This window comes from Ascaphus truei, chromosome 4 (assembly GCF_040206685.1).
Source record: "Ascaphus truei isolate aAscTru1 chromosome 4, aAscTru1.hap1, whole genome shotgun sequence".
Lineage (NCBI taxonomy): Eukaryota > Metazoa > Chordata > Amphibia > Anura > Ascaphidae > Ascaphus > Ascaphus truei.
The window spans coordinates 373,111,963-373,131,902 of NC_134486.1; the positions used below are offsets into that span (position 1 = coordinate 373,111,963).

The 19,940-nt window shown below is 45.4% G+C and overlaps 1 protein-coding gene across 3 annotated transcripts in view; it reads right to left on the reverse strand.

Annotated features, from left to right (window-relative positions):
• SMC6 (structural maintenance of chromosomes 6) overlaps positions 1 to 19,940 on the reverse strand; it is a 96,385-nt gene that overhangs the window by 54,323 nt on the left and 22,122 nt on the right. For all 3 annotated transcript variants that reach the window (XM_075598410.1, XM_075598411.1, XM_075598412.1), the window contains exons 8-17: positions 18,549 to 18,650; positions 18,053 to 18,172; positions 16,285 to 16,383; positions 15,354 to 15,500; positions 13,395 to 13,483; positions 11,772 to 11,936; positions 5,471 to 5,649; positions 3,351 to 3,552; positions 2,182 to 2,296; positions 91 to 251 (exon numbers count right to left, since the gene is read on the reverse strand). In XM_075598410.1, the coding sequence (XP_075454525.1) occupies positions 91 to 251; positions 2,182 to 2,296; positions 3,351 to 3,552; positions 5,471 to 5,649; positions 11,772 to 11,936; positions 13,395 to 13,483; positions 15,354 to 15,500; positions 16,285 to 16,383; positions 18,053 to 18,172; positions 18,549 to 18,650 (1,379 nt within the window). The remainder of the gene's footprint in view (positions 1 to 90; positions 252 to 2,181; positions 2,297 to 3,350; positions 3,553 to 5,470; positions 5,650 to 11,771; positions 11,937 to 13,394; positions 13,484 to 15,353; positions 15,501 to 16,284; positions 16,384 to 18,052; positions 18,173 to 18,548; positions 18,651 to 19,940) is intronic.

Below are 19,940 nucleotides of genomic sequence, written 5' to 3' on the forward strand. Positions count from 1 at the left end.
ATAATTAAAAGTTTCAATGCTCCTTTTAATTCAGCAATCCACATCTCGAGTACTAAAGAAGTATCATGCAATCAGAAATCAATAGAACACCTTATTTCCACTTCCACATCTCCACTCAGGTATTTAGCTCTGTCGTTATCCGATGAATAGTAGCGGTCAGTAAACACTTGGTCCCCTTCTCCAGTAAAGGCTACTCTGCAGTTTTTAGGCGGTACGCTTTGCTGCATTACTTTTCGAGCTTCGCTGTTATTCTGCAAGACATTTTCAAAGACTCAAATCAAAGACGTATGGCGTTATTTTCCCCAATCAAGTATTAAATAACGAAGAAGTCCACCGTGAGTGTCAATTATTTGGGAATAATTTCTGAGGATAAGGCGTAAATCACTTTCTTAGAGTATACAAAGCTACAGTAAAAAGCATGAGCTCCGCGCAGCAGGGTGAATAATACAGTGTATCGTGATTTTATTCATTCATCAAGCAACAAAAAAGCAATTGCCTTCTATGAGAAAATGTAAACAATAGATGCAGCCTCACCAAACTGAGCCAACAATGTAGGGGACACCTTCAATATGGTTTTTTTAAGTATTTAACTATTTTCTGAAAGTCAGTAATTTTGAAATTGTCTACACCAGGAGTGGCCAACTCCAGTCCTCAAGGTCAGGTCTACAACATTGGTGGGCAATAGGTGGCCCATGGAGGATTCACCTGGGCCCCCAAACCCTGCACTCTCTCCTTGTTGAAGTTCAGGGGCCCAGCTATACAGACATGCTCCAAGAGAGGTCAGGCTTGCCTTTGGAAGACGCAGGAAGGGGTAAGGCCGCACAGAAACTGGTTTGGAAAAGGTAACGCTGCTTTACCTTGACGGTAATTAGAGGGGTGCAAGGCATGAAGGGCAATTACAGAGATAAGGCTGCAGGTTATTTAGGTAATGTATGGATTTTCTGAGGGCTCATGTTGCCCACCACTAGTCCGCACTTAATATACTGTACTGTGCATTCAGAGTCAACTTGTTGTTAGTCCGGTTTGCTCCACCTCATTTATAAGGTAACGGGATTCTCACACCAATTAGAAAATGCATGTTCACGATGATAGATCATGCAGTAAAAATCAGTCCCTAAGTTTTGACTTCGGAGAAAAACATTCAAAAATATATAATTATATGTTTAATAGGTTACAATAATTACAGTTATCATTAGTTGAATGTGCCACATTTAAAGCTGCAGTTCAAGCAATATCCTGCATGTGTGTTTTTTTAATAAATTAGTTCTATAATAAAAAAAAAAAACTTTTAGCATTTTCTGTTTAAAAAAAAAACAACAACTTTAAAAGACCAATTTTCTTGTATTCTATTTTAACAAGCATGTTTGTTCAAATAGCAACCATTTACATTCCCCAGATCTAAAGATGTCGCCAAACTTCGCCTGATCAATAGACGGAGAACAAATTGACCGGCAGTTATGCAGTTCTTTAGGTAAGTAGAGATTGCCCACATGAAACTATTGAAGTAAAAAAAAAAAAAGCTTGAACTGCAGCTTTAAGATACCAAGTCAACAGACCGTCGCCAGAGCATCTCGACGCTTGTGTGGCCTACCTAGGCTGACTTGGGCAGCGGAGCTCAGTAGAAATATAATAAATAAATATCAGCCATCGTCTCCTGGCAATTTAAGTGGTTTTATGCAATAAGACAATCTCCAAGAGCTAAACATACACGCTAAAGCCCATGGAAGTGAATGGACCATAACTGGAAGGTGAAAAAACAAATATAATGCGCTCAAATTTATACGGGGGGAGTGCAAAAATAGTTAGTGATTGGGTGTAGCAGGTCAATATGATTAGGGATCTCAATGGTTGGAACTGTATGGTCAATGGAGGATTTAGCAGGGGCTTATGTTAAAGGGGCTTGCAATGACAGCTAAGGGTATGTGGTGCTCAGAATTTAAGACTTGGCTTGCACAAAAAAATCTGGGCACTGAAACTGAATGGCAGTCATTTAGTAAAAATGGAAAAAGAGCTCCAGTCCGCTCAGCACACACTGATACACAAAGTGACATTCATATCAAAGCATTCCCTGCTTTGAGCTCCTGATCATGACCACATATGTTGACTGGCTCATTACCAAGGCGAAGTTTGAAAACCGGTTGGGATTGCAGTAAGTTAAATAGGGATGTCCAATTTGCATACCTTAATTAACAATATCGTCTCGATGCCTCTCATATCAATCAAGCAATTTGTAACCACGGTGTTATCTATTTCTAACGCATTCAGCACTGTTGGAAATTCTGGATGAAACACGGCTCTAGAGGAATATTTGAAATAATATTAATTTAAGCAACATATATACACATATAATAACCTAATGCAAGCCCCACATTTTTTTTTTACATAATAGAAAAAAAAATACATCAATAAAAGTGATATGCATACTGTATTACCTTGAAAATCTGCATCTACTTAGCAAGGATGTGAAATAAAACTCATGTAGGAACTTGTCTATCAATCTTAATCTTTTACTTTCTTTATAGAAGCATGAGCATGGTCACACAGTAGTTCTAAGGCCTTGTTCAGGGTGCCTGCTTCGCAACCGCGCACGTCCGAAACAAGGTGTTTAAACACAATAGCGGTTGTCAGGGTAGCAGCTACCCATCTCCGAAGTACAGAGTTGACGCTTGCTACAGTTTGCATAAACAACTCAAGTTGTTTTCAAGCTGCAGCAGCGTCACTGGTACTTCGTTAGCCAATCAAATCATTCTTGAAAATTATTTGAACAGAGCAACACCCATCCCTAACCTCAGGTCTGTAGACCCGCCTCCTCAACGCTAGCAAAGGTCTGCTGGGGATGATGTGCACACATCGCCCAGCAGACTGACGAGCGCACACACGCCCTCCACCTCCTGTCTCTGCCACCCTGAACGAGGACTAAGTCTCAACCATTTTTTAAACACACAGACAGGAGACACAACAGACAGGAGACACAACAGACAGGAGACACAACAGACAGGAGACACAGACAGACTTTTAGGAAATTGGAAACCATATTAAAAAGGGCCAGCAAATACATCAACATTAATCTTATATTCAAAACAGCTGGATAATTTGCTAGTCAAATATGTAGTATGCATGAAAATAAAAAGTAAAGGCCGTTTATGGAGGAAAACAATAGGTGGTTTAAACCCCTTAGAATGATCAGGTGTTGCTAAATACAGTGAGAGTGGCCAAAAGATTATCTCTGGGTTTGGTCAGTTAATTATAGAAGAATGAAGATAAGCTCTTGTTTAAAGCTTGCTTACAATAAAAAAAATGTAGAGACCTTCACAAGGCAACAACTGTTCTTCAAATCAAAGAAATCTCACCTTTGCCCAACATTATAAACTTCATTTCGAAACTCGTAGACAATAATTTGTGGTCTCAGACCTGGTGGAAAATGTTTGGCCATAAGACTCTGTAGCATTCTTTCATCTTTATGATTATCACAGCAGAAAGCTTGAAGCAATGCTTTTAGGCAACTTTCCACGGCAAGAGCAAGCTGGGGATCTTTGAGACGGATGCAAGCTCCTACATTGAAGACAAAACAAACAAAAACAGGCAACAAAATCATTACCAACTGGGGCATTCAAATTTCTGATGACGTACTACTCCCGAAGCAACAGGAGCCAAAGCAATCAGTGGAAGTTGGCTGCTCCCATACCCAGAGAAAAAATACAGAACGCAATTATTTGATTGTAAGTCATTTCCGTATCAAAATTAACCCAGATCTCTTTCCCACCATTCCCAAGTCACTAGGGTGAGATTGGAGTTCAATAGGGGAAAAAGGAGCCATCGACTTAGAATTAGTTTTTTTTTTTTTTTTTTTTTTTTTTTTTTTTTGAAAAAAGCTCAAATGACATCTCACCTGCACTTCCCAGAAAATCAGATGAGAGGTTTCAGCACACAGAGGCAGATTTAGAGCCCTGTCAGGTGGCGAGGAGGTTGGGGAGCAGGGCGGCGTTTGTAGACGTTCTAAGAGCCATGCAAGTGCCGTTCTTAGAACGTTTATAAACCTCCTAAGATCAGTGAAGTTCATTTTAATTTCCCTGGGAAAATGCAGCATGGTAAGGAATATAGACTTGTTAGTAATGATGAAATTGGTGGGTTTTCATGTATTTAGATTAGCTTTTTGGTCACGTCAACACTAGTAAAAACTATAAACATTGCAAGTGGTGTGTACTAGGGGAGCTTACCATATCACATGGGGACCTGGAAACATGTCAAATATCTGCTTTTAGAATGATTAGATTGTTTTAAAGAAGCCGAGATTGTTAAATTGTTGTTCAAAAGGTTGCTTTCAGACAGCTATGTGGGAATGCACCTTTAAGGCATACAGTGTTGACACCTTTTCTTTACAAACATTATTGTTTTCTCGCCCTTCATCTCCACACACACAATTCTCTCCACAAAACTAACTGCTGCTGACAGGAAACATACTGTATGTATTCTAGTTGCATCACTCATGATCTAACATCTTCAACATCACAAGCCATTTTCCTTGTGTTTCTTTATTCCATTGTCCCACTGGGGTTGTTCATATTAGGTTATATGCTCCTGGAATCTTTACTGCAGCAGAAATCAACTGCCAGAAGATGCCTTTTCACATATATATTCCACATGCCATTATACATAGTACAGCTCAACCCCGTTACAATGCGATCCGTTAAAATGCGAATCCGCTTAAAACGCGATGCACGCGTGGCTCCCAATTTTCGTATTTATGAATACTTTACAACACGATTATTGGTATCTTAAATACTTTATTGTACAATGCATACAATCGTACATTATTTCTAACGCGGGGTAGAAGAACATAGTTCTGTAATAGTGCTACTAATGACCAAAAGTGGTAAATGTATATACAATCTTGATTGAAGAAGAATAATAAACGGTTGGTATTATACACAGATGAGTGCTGGGGTATGCAGGTGGGCGTGAAATAAAGACATATATATAGTCCTGGTGAGTGCTGTAAGCGGAGATATATATAAGCCCCACCACATCACTCCCCATAAAGACCAAGTCTATAACCGCCTATGGACACCTGTAGTGCACCTCCCAGTAAATTGCTGCAATGCAAAGACTCACGTGAACCATGCCCGTTTTCTTCTGATGTGCGTGCTTCTGCTGGGTTGTGTAGACAGTCTGGTAACCACAAGTTGCGGCAATGCAGAGCACAGCGGAACAACAGGACTCCACAGGACAGCGAGTCCTGTTGTTCCGCTGTGCTCTGCATTGCCGCATCTTGTGGTTATCAGACTTATTTCTAACGCGATCCGCATATAGCGCGAGGTGATTCTTTGGACCCCAAGCACAGCGTTATAAGGGGGATGAGCTGCACTATTTATGTTTGGCTGTTATTTTGTATAGAATATGTTGGCAAACTGCTATCAATAATAGCATAGCATAATTATATATAGATCACATATTATCTCAGAAAACGTACCCAATGGCCCAACGGGCTTCTTTGTAAAACGCCCTTGTCTGTAGAAATCTTCAATTAGGGCGAGAAAGGATGGCATGTGTTGTCCAAATCTTTTCAATTTATCCGTTTTACTGTCCTGGAATTCATTTAACTGTCTTCTGTGTCGTTCCAGTCTCTGTTTCACCTCACGCTCTTCATTCCTGAGGAGGAAGAGGAGATATCCAGCTATATATCTTATGTATGAAAATACAGCTGTAGCTCTGCTAAAATCCATGAATGTCAACAATTGACAAGTTATCTGAGTTCTGAGATATAGAAACGTCACAGCCCGTTCGCAGGGCAACAGTTTGAAAAAAGTTTTAAAAATTGCAACTACACAAGAAGTTACATAAAAGTGCACATAATTCCCAAGAAAAGCCAACACTACGATACAATTACAGAAACATTTAACATGGCTGCCAACAATTAAAAAAAAATCTAAGAATATCTGAGAACAACCAGCATCACATAAACCACACAAATACTCAGGGCCTTATCCTGTACCGACTGGAGTAACAGTTCAGGCCTATTGACTTCAATGGGAATGGTTTACAGCAACGTTTCCCAAATGGTGGGTCGCGACCCGGCACCGGGCCACGAAACCAAAATTGCCGGGTCGCAGCGAGTCTGGCCACGCGGTGCCCCCCTCTCAAGTTAAAAAAAAATTGGCGTGATTCCCCTGCGGTCCCGCACGCATGCGCAGAGCAAGCAGGGGCTCCCCCCCCCCCGCTCCCAACGTGGGACGGAGGGGGAAGTACTAGCTCCTCTACGGCCCGCACGTTACGTGGGACGGAGGGGGAAGTACTAGCTCCTCTGCGGCCCGCACGTTACGTGGGACGGAGGGGGATGTACTAGCTCCTCTGCGGCCCGCACGTTACGTGGGACGGAGGGGGAAGTACTAGCTCCTCTGCGGCCCGCACGTTACGTGGGACGGAGGGGGAAGTACTAGCTCCTCTGCGGCCCGCACGTTACGTGGGACGGAGGGGGATGTACTAGCTCCTCTGCGGCCCGCACGTTACGTGGGACGGAGGGGGAAGTACTAGCTCCTCTGCGGCCCGCACGTTACGTGGGACGGAGGGGGAAGTACTAGCTCCTCTGCGGCCCGCACGTTACGTGGGACGGAGGGGGAAGTACTAGCTCCTCTGCGGCCCGCACGTTACGTGGGACGGAGGGGGAAGTACTAGCTCCTCTGCGGCCCGCACGTTACGTGGGACGGAGGGGGAAGTACTAGCTCCTCTGCGGCCCGCACGTTACGTGGGACGGAGGGGGAAGTACTAGCTCCTCTGCGGCCCGCACGTTACGTGGGACGGAGGGGGAAGTACTAGCTCCTCTGCGGCCCGCACGTTACGTGGGACGGAGGGGGAAGTACTAGCTCCTCTGTGGCCCGCACGTTACGTGGGACGGAGGGGGAAGTACTAGCTCCTCTGCGGCCCGCACGTTACGTGGGACGGAGGGGGAAGTACTAGCTCCTTTGCGGCCCGCACGTTACGTGGGACGGAGGGGGAAGTACTAGCTCCTCTGCGGCCCGCACGTTACGTGGGACGGAGGGGGAAGTACTAGCTCCTCTGCGGCCCGCACGTTACGTGGGACGGAGGGGGAAGTACTAGCTCCTCTGCAGCCCGCACGTTACGTGGGACGGAGGGGGAAGTACTAGCTCCTCTGCGGCCCGCACGTTACGTGGGACGGAGGGGGAAGTACTAGCTCCTCTGCGGCCCGCACGTTACGTGGGACGGAGGGGGAAGTACTAGCTCCTCTGCGGCCCGCACGTTACGTGGGACGGAGGGGGAAGTACTAGCTCCTCTGCGGCCCGCACGTTACGTGGGACGGAGGGGGAAGTACTAGCTCCTCTGCGGCCCGCACGTTACGTGGGACGGAGGGGGAAGTACTAGCTCCTCTGCGGCCCGCACGTTACGTGGGACGGAGGGGGAAGTACTAGCTCCTCTGTGGCCCGCACGTTACGTGGGACGGAGGGGGAAGTACTAGCTCCTCTGCGGCCCGCACGTTACGTGGGACGGAGGGGGAAGTACTAGCTCCTCTGTGGCCCGCACGTTACGTGGGACGGAGGGGGAAGTACTAGCTCCTCTGCGGCCCGCACGTTACGTGGGACGGAGGGGGAAGTACTAGCTCCTCTGTGGCCCGCACGTTACGTGGGACGGAGGGGGAAGTACTAGCTCCTCTGCGGCCCGCACGTTACGTGGGACGGAGGGGGAAGTACTAGCTCCTCTGCGGCCCGCACATTACGTGGGATGGAGGGGGAAGTACTAGCTCCTACTGCGGCCCGCTTCCCCCCGCGGCCAGCTTCCCGTGTTCCCCCCGAGCTCACCTCCCATGCCCCCCCCCTCCCGAGCCCACCTCCCGCGCCCCCAAGCCCACCTCCCGTCCCGGGCAGCTGCCGCGGGGATATCGGGGGCAGCGGGGGAAAGCGTCCGGCGGCAAGGTAAGTCACCCCACCCAGTCAGTCACCCACCCAGTCACTGTCACCCACCCAGTCACTGTCACCTAGTCACCCTCTCCCACCCAGTCACTGTCTCCCACCCTCCCAGTCACTGTCTCCCACCCAGTCACTGTCACCCACCCAGTCACTGTCACCCACCCAGTCACTGTCACCCAATCACTGCCACCCACCCAATCACTGTCACCCACCCAATCACTGTCACCCACCCAATCACTGTCACCCACCCAATCACTGTCACCCAGTCACTGTCACCGTCTACCACCCACCCAGTCACTGTCACCCACCCAGTCACTGTCACCCACCCAGTTACTGTCACCCACTCAGGCACTGTCACTCACCCAGTCACTGTCACCCAGTCACCCTCTCCCACACACCTACCCACCCAGTCACTGTCACCCACCCACCCAGTCACTGTCACCCTGTCACTGTCACCGTCTCCCAGCCACCCACCCACTGTCTATGTCAGTTGGTGTGGGAGATGGGCACGGGGGCGGGCAATGGTGGCTGCGCAGTCGCTGACGGGCAGGGGGAGGCGGTGGAGCCGCCTGCTTGGATCGCCGTCCTTTCCTCTCTCCCCCGCCCCCCTCTCCAGTCACTCACATCCGTCGCTGCCTGTAATTCACTGTGTGTGTCTGTGTGTGTATAGGGGAGAGTGTGTGTGTGTGTGTATCAGTGCCTGTGTGTGTGTGTGTGTGTGTGTGTGTGTGTATCAATGGCTGTGTGTATCAGTGGCTGTGTGTGTGTGTGTGTATCAATGTGTGTGTCTGTGTGTTTGTGTGTACCAGTGTCTGTGTGTGTGTGTGTGTATCAGTGTCTGTGTGTGCGTATGTGTCAGTGGCTGTGTGTGTGTGTGTGTGTGTATCAGTGACTGTGTGTGTGTCTGTGCAGGCCAGCAGTGGCTGTGTCTGTGCATGGTCAGTGTCTGTGTTGGTCTGTCTGTGCGAGTGTCTGTAGGTCAGTGACTGTGTGCTTCTGTGCAGGTCAGAGAGAGAATGGGGGGGGGGAGAGTATAGAGGGGATTGGGAGAATATATGAAATCTGTATGGACATTCATAACTGTTTTATTTTACCTATAGGCGATAAATTTTTTAGTGGGTCACGAAGGAGAAGTTCAAAAATAACAGGGTCACAGAAAAAAAAGTTTGGGAAACGCTGGTTTAAAGTAATGTGGCAAAATAAAACAGTTAATACTTTAAATCACAGCAATTTTGAAATCATGGCCGTCTTTCCTTCGTTATTTGTGACCCAAAGAAAAGTATGTATTGTTGTATTTTCTAAGATATTTGTTGTTTTGCTGTTCCAATTTGAAATGTAAAAAAATAAAAAATATCTTAAAACACGTTAAAAATGTCAAAGGTGCTTCTGCATCGTCCTTTGCCGCCGCTAACAGGGTTATATAAAATGGTGATAAAACACACAGAATCCCAGCAAGCTCAAGAAACCCCAAAACATACCACATAATATATAACAAATTAATACAACAAGCGTCCGTAGCAGCCACCCTGAACGTGACCTTAGAGAGGTTATGAGAGCTTTTTGCAAGTGCACTTTTTTGCAGTAATGCTAGGACCTACATACTGTACCACGATTTGGTTGCAGGGCCACAGACAGCTTTCCCGGGGCCTAGAACTAGTTACGACAGCATGCGCAGAGGCCCAAGGGGGTGTTTTCAGCTTGTGTTCAGTATCCCTCGGCCCGGAGTAGCCCCCCGCCCCCCTCTCTCTCTCTCCACATGGTGGAGCTTTGAGGACACGGCACCCGAATTGATTATCAGCATGCCCCCCCACCCCCCAAAAGTCTAGTTTTTTGCGCACCCCTGGCTTAGACCACCCCTCAATATTTTTGTTTCTACCCATCTCTACAGTGCATAAATTGGGATATTATGTCAAACCCAGTGTTCTGCCGTGTAAGGCCGCAATTCTAGTGGTCGCGTAAGGGAGACAGAGCGCGTGATGTCACACACACATGTCACTCGCGCAAAACCTGCACCGAGGCCTGGGGAGGCGTAGCAGTGACTTCACATGAGCGGTTCGCCCTCATTGGCAGAATCACGCATGTGACCTGGCTGTCGCCCGCCAAAGACAAAATAGTTTGTCTTCTTGAGAATCGGTCACCCACTCTATGGGCTGCCTCAGACAAGACGTCTTTTGTTCGCACCGCTCGTGTGCCGTTGCTGCCACTAATTGCGGCCTAAGGCTACGATTATAGTGACGGCGTGCGCCGCCGGAACAAGTGTGTACCTTGATGATGGCTCCCATAGTGAGCGCGACAGTGGGCGTGAACAAGCGCGGTGGCATGGCCATTTTTTCGCGAGAAACAATTTTGTGTTTGTCACACGACGGCCGGGTCACGTGTGCGGTTCAGCCAATGAGGGCGAACCGCTCACGTGACATCATGGTCACACCCCCTCTGACCTCAAGTTCATGTTTCGCCCGTCCAGCAGGCACGCATTACATCACGCGCATGCCGCCACAATAATCGTGGCCTTAAAGGCAGCTCATCAAGCACTTCTTTTTCAAGTGAAAATCAATCACTATAAGATATTACTCAGCATTTGAGATTCATTATCACTGTAGCAAATAGGGCTCTTTTAGAAGGCACTGAAACTGAATCAATAATGTATTTTAATTTGTTGTTTGTTGATCCTAAAAAGTATTTTATTTAGAGCATTATCAAACAGTATGTGTGATTAATTTAAGAATTGCGAGTGTAGAGCACACAATAGATTCTCTTTCCTTCTACTATAGTATCTGTGTTTACAAGTACCTTTCCCTTTTCTGTCACCCAAGCCCCCAATAGGATGAGCAGATAATATTGTGACTGTCTGAAGAGTGTTATTAGCTGGTTATTACTGTATTTATTTCTAGTTGCAGAAGAGCTGCCAGCTTCTAGTCTCCTGTGGCTTTGGTGTTACTTCACTGAGTCAGAGTCCCAGAGAGGTCCTGTGGCTGTGTGGCTGCTAGAAGGTCCCATTTGGAGTGATAATCTAATTAGGTTTTAGTCCGGAAATGTTATTTTAAAGGCATTCCTCCACTATTTCATTCAGCTAAACATGCCGAAAAGACCTCATAGGGGCCACACAGGAAATGGACCTCTGGAACGCTAAACCCAAAATGTAATTATAAATCCATCGGGGACTTGAAACTGGTAGCTCTTTTGCAACTCTATATAAATATAAAGTGTGTGTGTGTGTGTTTTATTACCTCTCCTATCAACACACACACCGTTTGGTTGAATGTTTATTTTTATTAAGATAGGGAAGGATTCTTTAAGTGGTATAAGTGGTATTTCACGTTCCATTAATGCCTCGAAAAGTAAACAGAAGCACTTCTAACAGCCCATTTCTGATACATTACAGAAGGGATGTGTAATGTACTGCAGACCCCTACAAACAAAATGAGGTTTCACTACTTTAAGGGCCTCTACTTGGTATTTACCAGAGAGCAGGTACACAAGGTAGCACTGTACACTTACTAGTTGTCTGACCAAGATGAGTCTGGACATCACATGGCACCAAAAGCCAGGAAACCAGAATACAATTGGGTATATTTAGTATGTTCCATATACAGCTCAACCCCTTTATAACGCTGTGCTTGGGGTCCAAAGAATCACATCGCGTTATAAGCGGATCACGTTAGAAATAATGTACAATTGTATGCATTGTACAATAAAGTATTTAAGATTCCAATAATCGTGTTGTAAAGTATTCATAAATACGAAAATTGGGAGCCACGCTTGCATCGCGCTATAAGCGGATTCGCGTTGTAACGGATCGCGTTATAACGGGGTTGAGCTGTATTTAGTAAATCAATGTACAAATGAACATACCTGAGCCTAGTAAGCTCTTCCTTGTATTTAGAAATAGCATGCTGATACTGGTCCATTTGCTCGTTGGTGGTAATCTCTTGATCACGAAGAGCTTTCATGCTGTTCTTCAGCCGACCTATTTCCGACAGCCTTTCCGCCTTGTCGTTTTCAGAACTCTGATCAGAACTAAGCCAGAGAGACATCGGTTACTATGTAATCAAAAAGGATAGATTTTTTTTTTTTGTCTTCAAAAATTTAGCTCTGCTCAGTAAAAGAAATGCGCTAAATAAAACTGTAGACAGATTAGAAATAAATACACACAAAAAGGTGAGGCAAAAAGGAAATAATGCAGGGGAAAGATTATTTTAAAGCGTTCCAGCAGTGTGAGCTGCATAACCTTTTGATTGCAACAAAAGTGCTTAACCATAAAATACTTTCCCTGACGTTTTTAAAGTTGCTTTACACTATTTAGTTTGCTGGTTTGATACTTCCTCTTCCTTAATCTAGATTTCGTACGTATATGCCGTGTACTGCAGCTGCCTGAATGACAGAATTTGTCCATTAAATGCACAATTATGGTATTCAAACCAAAATAGCAATTGCTCCGGGGATCAACATGAACTAAAGCCAGTGACAAGTTTATGGGGTTACATCTTGGAATTTATGCCTTTTTTTACCCAAATTTGACACATATTAAGTATTCTGAAATATTTGGGGAGTTGGGGGTTTAAAAACAGGCGAGCAAAGGCATGGGAGGGGTTTGATTTCCTCAGACTTCTCCCTTTTGTGTGATATCACAGAGTTCAGCAAATGCTTGTACAGCCAGTCACCTCCCACCCACATCCTTATTTCATGAACACTGGAAGAAGAGAAGGGGGGAGGATACAAAGCAGGCCACCGCACAGAGGAAAGTACTATTCCAGCTTGGCCAGCATTTCGTCCGGAGCGCATGCCCGATAGGAGGGAGCTGTGGAAGGAGTGTAAGGAGAAAGACAAACGGAAGGAGATCCGGTTCGTACACGAGTTCCTGGAGATCCTCCCTGATGTTAACTGTACCCTGACATACCATCTCACCAGCTGGAACGGAAGCCACAAGAGACCACCAATTCTTTGGAAGGACGCTCTGTGGAGTCTGGAGACATCTCCTCTCTATGCCAATAATTATTGGCCGCTTGTGAGTTTTTAATCTCTATTCTATTTGTTGTATAATAAACAGTGTTACACTATATTTCCCTTCTCTTCCCTATTTGAGGAACCATCAAGAGGTCCTCCTCCCTCCCCCCCCCCCATCAGCAGTTGAAGATCTGCTTGCTTAATGTAAGCGTGTTCCCTTTTTAAATCCACAAGGTACTATTATGTATTGAATCATCCCTGATTGTGGTTCCCCTCTCTATTTTACATTTCATGTGTCCCGGAATCACAAGTGGAACGACGCGCCGAAGGATCACCCCCCCCCTTTTCTGACATTACATAGAGGTTGGTGAATCACCTCTAAGAAACTCGGGCAGCAGGATTACACTCTGTGAAGGACTGAAGTCTTGAACTATACTGTATTACGGTTGGCGCAATTATCAATTTTTTCTATATTTCTTACTATATTGCAGAATAAAAAAAGCAGCATTTATAGAGAAAGAAAAACCCCACCTTTTTTCTAGCTCCTCAATACGCTTGCGGAGTTGTTCTGCATCTCTTTCTAATCGCTTTAATTCCATCTGTTGGCGGTTGCACAAACGCTAGAGAGAAAAATGATTATCAGTTTAAGAAAAGAAAAAGAAACGGAGAACAAAGAAGTAGAAAATATTGGTGTTATTTTCTGGTGTCAGATTGCAGAGAGAGAAAACGTTTTACCGAACATATTTTATTTTTAGCTCTTTATTTGGCTCCCTACCTAAGATTTCAAAGCAATGCTTTATAAGTTCACGGACTGTAAAATCATGTAGATATGCGAGAAAGTATGGTGAGCTTGAATAACCGATAATTAACAGATACTCCTACAAGTCCTTATTCCCATGAGAAGACTGGTGCTTCTTCTAATTTCTATGTTCCTATAAAGGAGGTAAAATATTATACAAGGATCTTTTAAATTCCTTACTGCTTTACAATGACAATCAAAATCAGACAAACTAAAATAAATGTGTCCGTCACAGACTTAGGCCCGGGCCATAGAGATGTGGGGAGAGCGGAGGCGCGCTAACGCTGAGGCTCGCCTGCTTCAGTCAGCGCGATTGCACGGACTTGCAGGCGAGCCAGCGTGCGCGAAGGGAGCCGGGGGGAGGTGGTTGGAGGCGGGGCAGTGACGTCGCTGGGCCAGTTGCCCGCGACGCACTGACGTCAATGTCACTGACGTTGACGCTGCTTCAGGCTGATTGGATGTTTTCAGCCGACAGCGTGCTGAAAAACAACTTGGCGCTCGGCTGAAATCTCCAAAGCCTCAGCACGCCTGCGGACGCTCGCGTGAGCCCCCTCTCAAGGCATCCTCATTGAGGATGCAGGGGCTCAGCGCGGAGCATCCGCACGCCTCAGCACGGCTTGTCCATCTATGGACGCAGCCTTAGAGCTGCAATCTCCCCTAACTCTCACTAAAACACATTGTGTTGATGAATTTTAGGAAGGATTCAACTTCTACTGTGACTCATACTTGTTTTTAATTTGGACACATGCGGTCGTAAATTATAATTTTCAGAAACAGTAGAAAGAATAGGTATACAGTAGGGCCCCAGTCACATGACGGGTTAAATTCCAGGCCGCCGCCGAAAAGCGGATCATTTGTGCACTCTGCACAATAAAAAGGCTATATTCACCTGCAACCTCCCGACCCTCCTCCCTCCTACTTCTATATACAGTCTGCACCATTTGGCTTTTCACCTTATTCCACGAAGGCTACTACACCTGTGGATCTACTTGGTACAGTTATAAAGACACCGCAAAGACACACCATTGCCATTGATTTTGGATATGCACTAAATAATTGGGAATTTGTGAGCACAAACGCTGCTGGATTCTGATAATCAAGTTCACACCAGACATTTTGCAGTATTTTGTATGCTTTTCTTTTTCATATATCTGCGCTCCCCAAAACCTGGACTTCCTTTAAAATCAAAACCATAAATGCAATAAAAGGAGAGAACACAGCGTTGGTGGCAAAGGCTGCGTCCATGGAAGGACAGGCAGCGCTGAGCCGTGCGGACGCTCCGCGCTGAGCCCCGGCATCCTCAATGAGGATGTCTTTAGAGGGGGCTCACGCGAGCGTCCGCAGGCGTGCGGATTTGGGTTTTTAAGCCGACAGCAAATGCTGTTTTTAAGCGCGCTGTCGGCTGAAAACCTCCAATCACAGCAAAGCAGTGTCAACGTAACAGCGCCGCGGGCTATTGGCCCAGCGACGTCAATGCCCCGCCTCCCCCCGATCGTGCACGCTGGCTCGTCTGCCAGTCCATAAAATCGCAGGCGAGCCTCAGAGTCAGCGTGGAGCGCGGGCTGAGGCTCTATGGACACAGCCAAAGTCTAATGCTGCTCATCATACTGGATGCAAGGCACAAAGACTGAACAACAAAAGTCGAATTTAACTGGCCGACCTATAAGTTACACAAACTAGATTCATTTTACCTCTGCTTCATTGTATGCTTCCTTTTTTCTTTGGACATCTTGTTTTAAAGAGATACCCTGGGGCTTCAATGCCAGGGCTTCCTGGCTTATCTTTTCAAGTTGATCCTGTATGGCTCTGAACTTCTCTTCAGCCTTATTCACTTTCATCTAGAATTAAAGTAAAGGATTTGGTTTATAACATTATAAAGTGTATCTGACAGGGGGGGCACTTTGAAGGGGGGGTGGTGTGTGTGTGTGTGTGTGTGTGTGTGTGTGTGTGTGTGTGTGTGTGTGTGTGTGTGTGTGTGTGTGTGTGTGTGTGTGTGTGTGTGTGTGTGATAGGCTATGCTTATAGTGCCGGCGACAGCAGCCTACGGTCGTTGGAAAAATCAAATTGAGATGACTTCCAGCGATCGCGACCAAGCCGTCGCTCCGCGCTTACTATACGTGCACGTGACGGCGGCAATGTATTTGTTTAAACGCAACATCGCTATCGCCGACACTAAGCGCAGCTATACACTCTATAATACAAATCAGATATAATACAGTATAATACAAACCTCAAACAAGGAGAAATAAAAACACAAAAGACAATACACTATTTGTTGCTACTTCCCGAGTAAAGTCAATACAACGACCATCCACTTTGGCACATATAGAATCAGTCCCTAAGGGTGTACTGTGCATTATAAAATGCAAAATGAAAAAACCCAGATGGTCACACTGGGCAAAATAGGTGAGGACCACAGACCTAATCTACATATATAATAATCATACCTATTTGTGTGATTTTTCCGACAGCTGGTTGTACATATCAGAAATCATAAAAAAGAATACTATGACAAATGATAGGTTTCCTATTTGAATCTTTTTGCTGTAATGTTGTAAAAGCCTTTCCGGCAGCAAACTGGTTATGTTCGCTTTCCTACTAGCGGAAGATGTACATATATACCTGCCATTCATCGATCTTCTGCTCGTACTTCACTGTGCGTCCTTCTTCTGCATTGATTAGGTCTCTGACTGGCTTAATTTGTTTTTCAGTCTCAATGACCTGAATTAAAAACAAAAGTGCACTGATTTTCAAGTCATAGTACAAAATAAGTCTGATACAAATATTTATTTTTAGTTTTGCAAACTTTTTGAAGCTCAGAACATACACTTAGTTAGTTACAGTGATCAGCCATTACAATTCTGATTGATTACAAGTGATTAAAAACCACATAGAAAACATACATTATTGGGTGATGAACTTTCAAAAAGGGTTTATGCATTCTACAGTAATGAATTATTGCCTTACCTTCAGCTCTGTGTACATACAGCCCACGTCCAATTAGCACAAAAGGTACAACATGGTCTAAGGCCTCTTTCAAAGTGGCAGACAGGAGGTGGAGGGCGCGCGTCCGCGTGTGCGAGCGTCCGTCTGCTGGGCGATGTGTGCACATCATCCCCAGCAGGCCTTTGCTAGCGTTGAGGAGGCGGGGCTACAGACCTCAGCTTAGGGATGGATGTTGCACCGTTCAAATCATTTTCACGAATCATTTGATTGGCTGCCGAAGTACCAGTGACGCTGCTGCAGCTTGAAAAAACAACTTGAGTTGTTTATGCAAACTGTAGCAAGCGTCAACTCCGTACTTCGGCGACAGGGTAGCTTTTACCCTGACAACTGCTATATACTTTAAATACTTTGTTTCGAACGTGCGCGCGCACGTCGCGAGCAGGCACCCTGAACGAGGCCTTATGCAGCATGTACTAAAAAACCTGCTCTACAGAGTCCTTGTGCACCAAGGATTACGCGTGGGTATGTACAGTATGTAATAGCTTAAACTAACCATACCTAATCAGCAACAGGCATTGCTTGTACACAAAACAAGCTTCTATTACGAATAATACATTTCTTTCATATTTCTTTCAATTATGATCCTCTGAAGCGGCAAAAACTAATTGTAAACACAAACCTCAGAATCCCATAACACAGCCTGAAGTTTGCACGCAGAAATTTAAAGAGAGGTGCTGCACTGCAAAAAGATGGGGAACCTTACTATAGAGAATCAACTTAAACAGATACCTACGGACGGCAGAAAACACATTGTCATCACACATCTCATTTTAGTGCTGTAGAATCCCATATGGCTATTTAGCTATACTTGAACAAATTGAGATGTGTATTAGTTAAGCAATAAAGGTATGTATTTAATAGCATAACATTAAAACGTCATGCATCTAAGGCTGCGATTATACCAGAGCCGGCAGGGCGCGCGCACTCACGCCCGAAACCTGCACTGAAGGCAGCAGGCAGCAGGAGGCGTGGCCATGATGTCACGTGATCGTCTCACATCTCATTTGCTGAAATGCTCACGTGATGCCGCCGTTGCTCAGGAAAATCAATTCCTGAGATCTGCTCGAAAATCGCGCGCGTGGCCACCTCGGTCGCGCGTACTTAATGGGCGCTCAGTGGAAAACACGCATTTGTTTTGACGTCAGGCACACGGCCGCATTTGGTATAAGCACGGCCTAAGAGTACACTTGAGGTTTAAATGTCAGCCACATAACTCTTACCTTTTCACTACAATAAAGGAAAATGTAATAGTTTAGTAAGAAAACATATGCTTATAATAAATGCCAGTAGGGTTCTATAATTGAATAGCATTAAAATCTTGTCTGCGTGCCTTTCGTTTTCTGTGTGAGAAGCACAGACCAACTGGAACAGTAGGAAAGCTTACCACTGCCCAAGCCATTTTATGCCTGAGGTCTTCTAGCTTGTCCTTCATCTCTCCCAATGATGCAATACTTTTAAATTTCTCCTCTTTCTCCATACACTCACTTCGAAGATCGTGAAGTCGCTAGAAAACAAGGACCCATATATGTATATTATTCCTTGTAGGGCTGCATGTATAAAAGCATAAATCGATCATCTGTACTGTCATATTTGTTTACGGCTTACACCAGGGGTGGCCAACCCAAGTCCTTAAAGCCCATAAATAGATCCGGTTTTCAGGATATCCCTGCTTCAGCACAGGTGGCTCAATTAACAATGGACTTGGCCACACCGGGCTTACACTTGATATACAAGAACAACATACCTCACTTAAAAGGTTACCATCTAGTTTGCTCTAGAGATTGGGAGAGATCCTGTACATAAGGGGGCAGCCGGATGGATACGGTCTTCGTGCTTTAACCTGGCTTTCTGACTTCAATTTGTTTAACTTCTTCACTTACCTCAACTCCTTGCTCAACCTGATCATGAGTCCTGGATTTTGTCTCCATGATGTATGAATAATCCTCTTTCATCTGCTCTAATTGTGTCGCTTTCATGAAAAACTATAAAAATAGAGTCGTGAAATAATCACTTTGGAGAACTGCACACAGAACAGTGTATAGAACGTGAGAAATAGGAAATAGGATGGCTTTGCAGACACTAGTGAAAAAAAAATGCTTTATAAAATACACACCAGATAAACACAATAATGTACACGTATTTAACCCCATTCACTGCTTAAACGATTTATAACACATTACTCTGCAACAAAGTTTACAATCACAGACTATTCTTAATTAATGTTATTTCTGCTGCATTTCCAAGGGATAAAACTGTAGAACAGGTGAGCACAAATGTCTGATGCTGCACCCCCTGCCTGGCATCCCCGGTCTCGCACCCCCTCTCCTACCTGGCATGCACGGCAAATGACGCTCCGGGGTCACGTGACATCAGGTCACGTGACCCGCGGCTTCATTTGATGCCGGTGACGTCACGATCCCGCGGTGTCCGTTGACGCCGCGTTGCCATGGAGACATGTCCGAATCCCATTAAGTTTTATATTGTAGAGGCCTCACGCGATCCCTCGTCATTAATTTTAATGCCTTGGGGAGGAGCGCGGGACCTCTGCAACCGCCCGCGCCCCCCCAGACAAATCCCCCTCCCCCCAGTTTGCACACCGTTGCTGTACAATATGCAAGGAGGGAAGAGAGCAACACAATCGTACCAATTCATCAGGTACAAGGAGGAAAAAAATCCTCCCCCCACATTGTGTACATTATAGAAAAGCAGCAAGAGTCGCCGTGGTAAACATAGTATTTAAACACACTTGTCACGGGAGACCAGGACTCTAACACACCAAGGATCAACTCGCCAGACAGAACAGAGTTAATAAAAGTGATGTTATTGGTAAAAGATAACCACAACTGTTCAGACATAAAACACACACTCCCAACTGGGGAATACTACGCAGATATTTTCCCTGTTATGCTCCCACGCAGTGTTCAGCAGGCACTGCTATCAGAGACCCCAACCTACATACACAGGGCCCAGAACTCCGGGACCTATAAATAAATGGCACTAGCTCTGGAATCCCCACTAGAGCCCACTAGTAGGGGCCTCCTTCCCCACCTTTATACCCCATAGCACAAAGTAGATACATTTGAAGGAGGGTTAAGGCCAGGTGCCTTCAATATGACCTAGCCCGATTGGTGGGTTTTAACTGCAACATAAGTTCGGTTACATAAAAAGAGTTACATGGAAAGGTCACTGGCAACTTGCAACATTTCCAGCTGAACACAGAATTAATCCCAGGTCCTTGAAGTGCAGGAACCTGGCTACACAACAGATACATA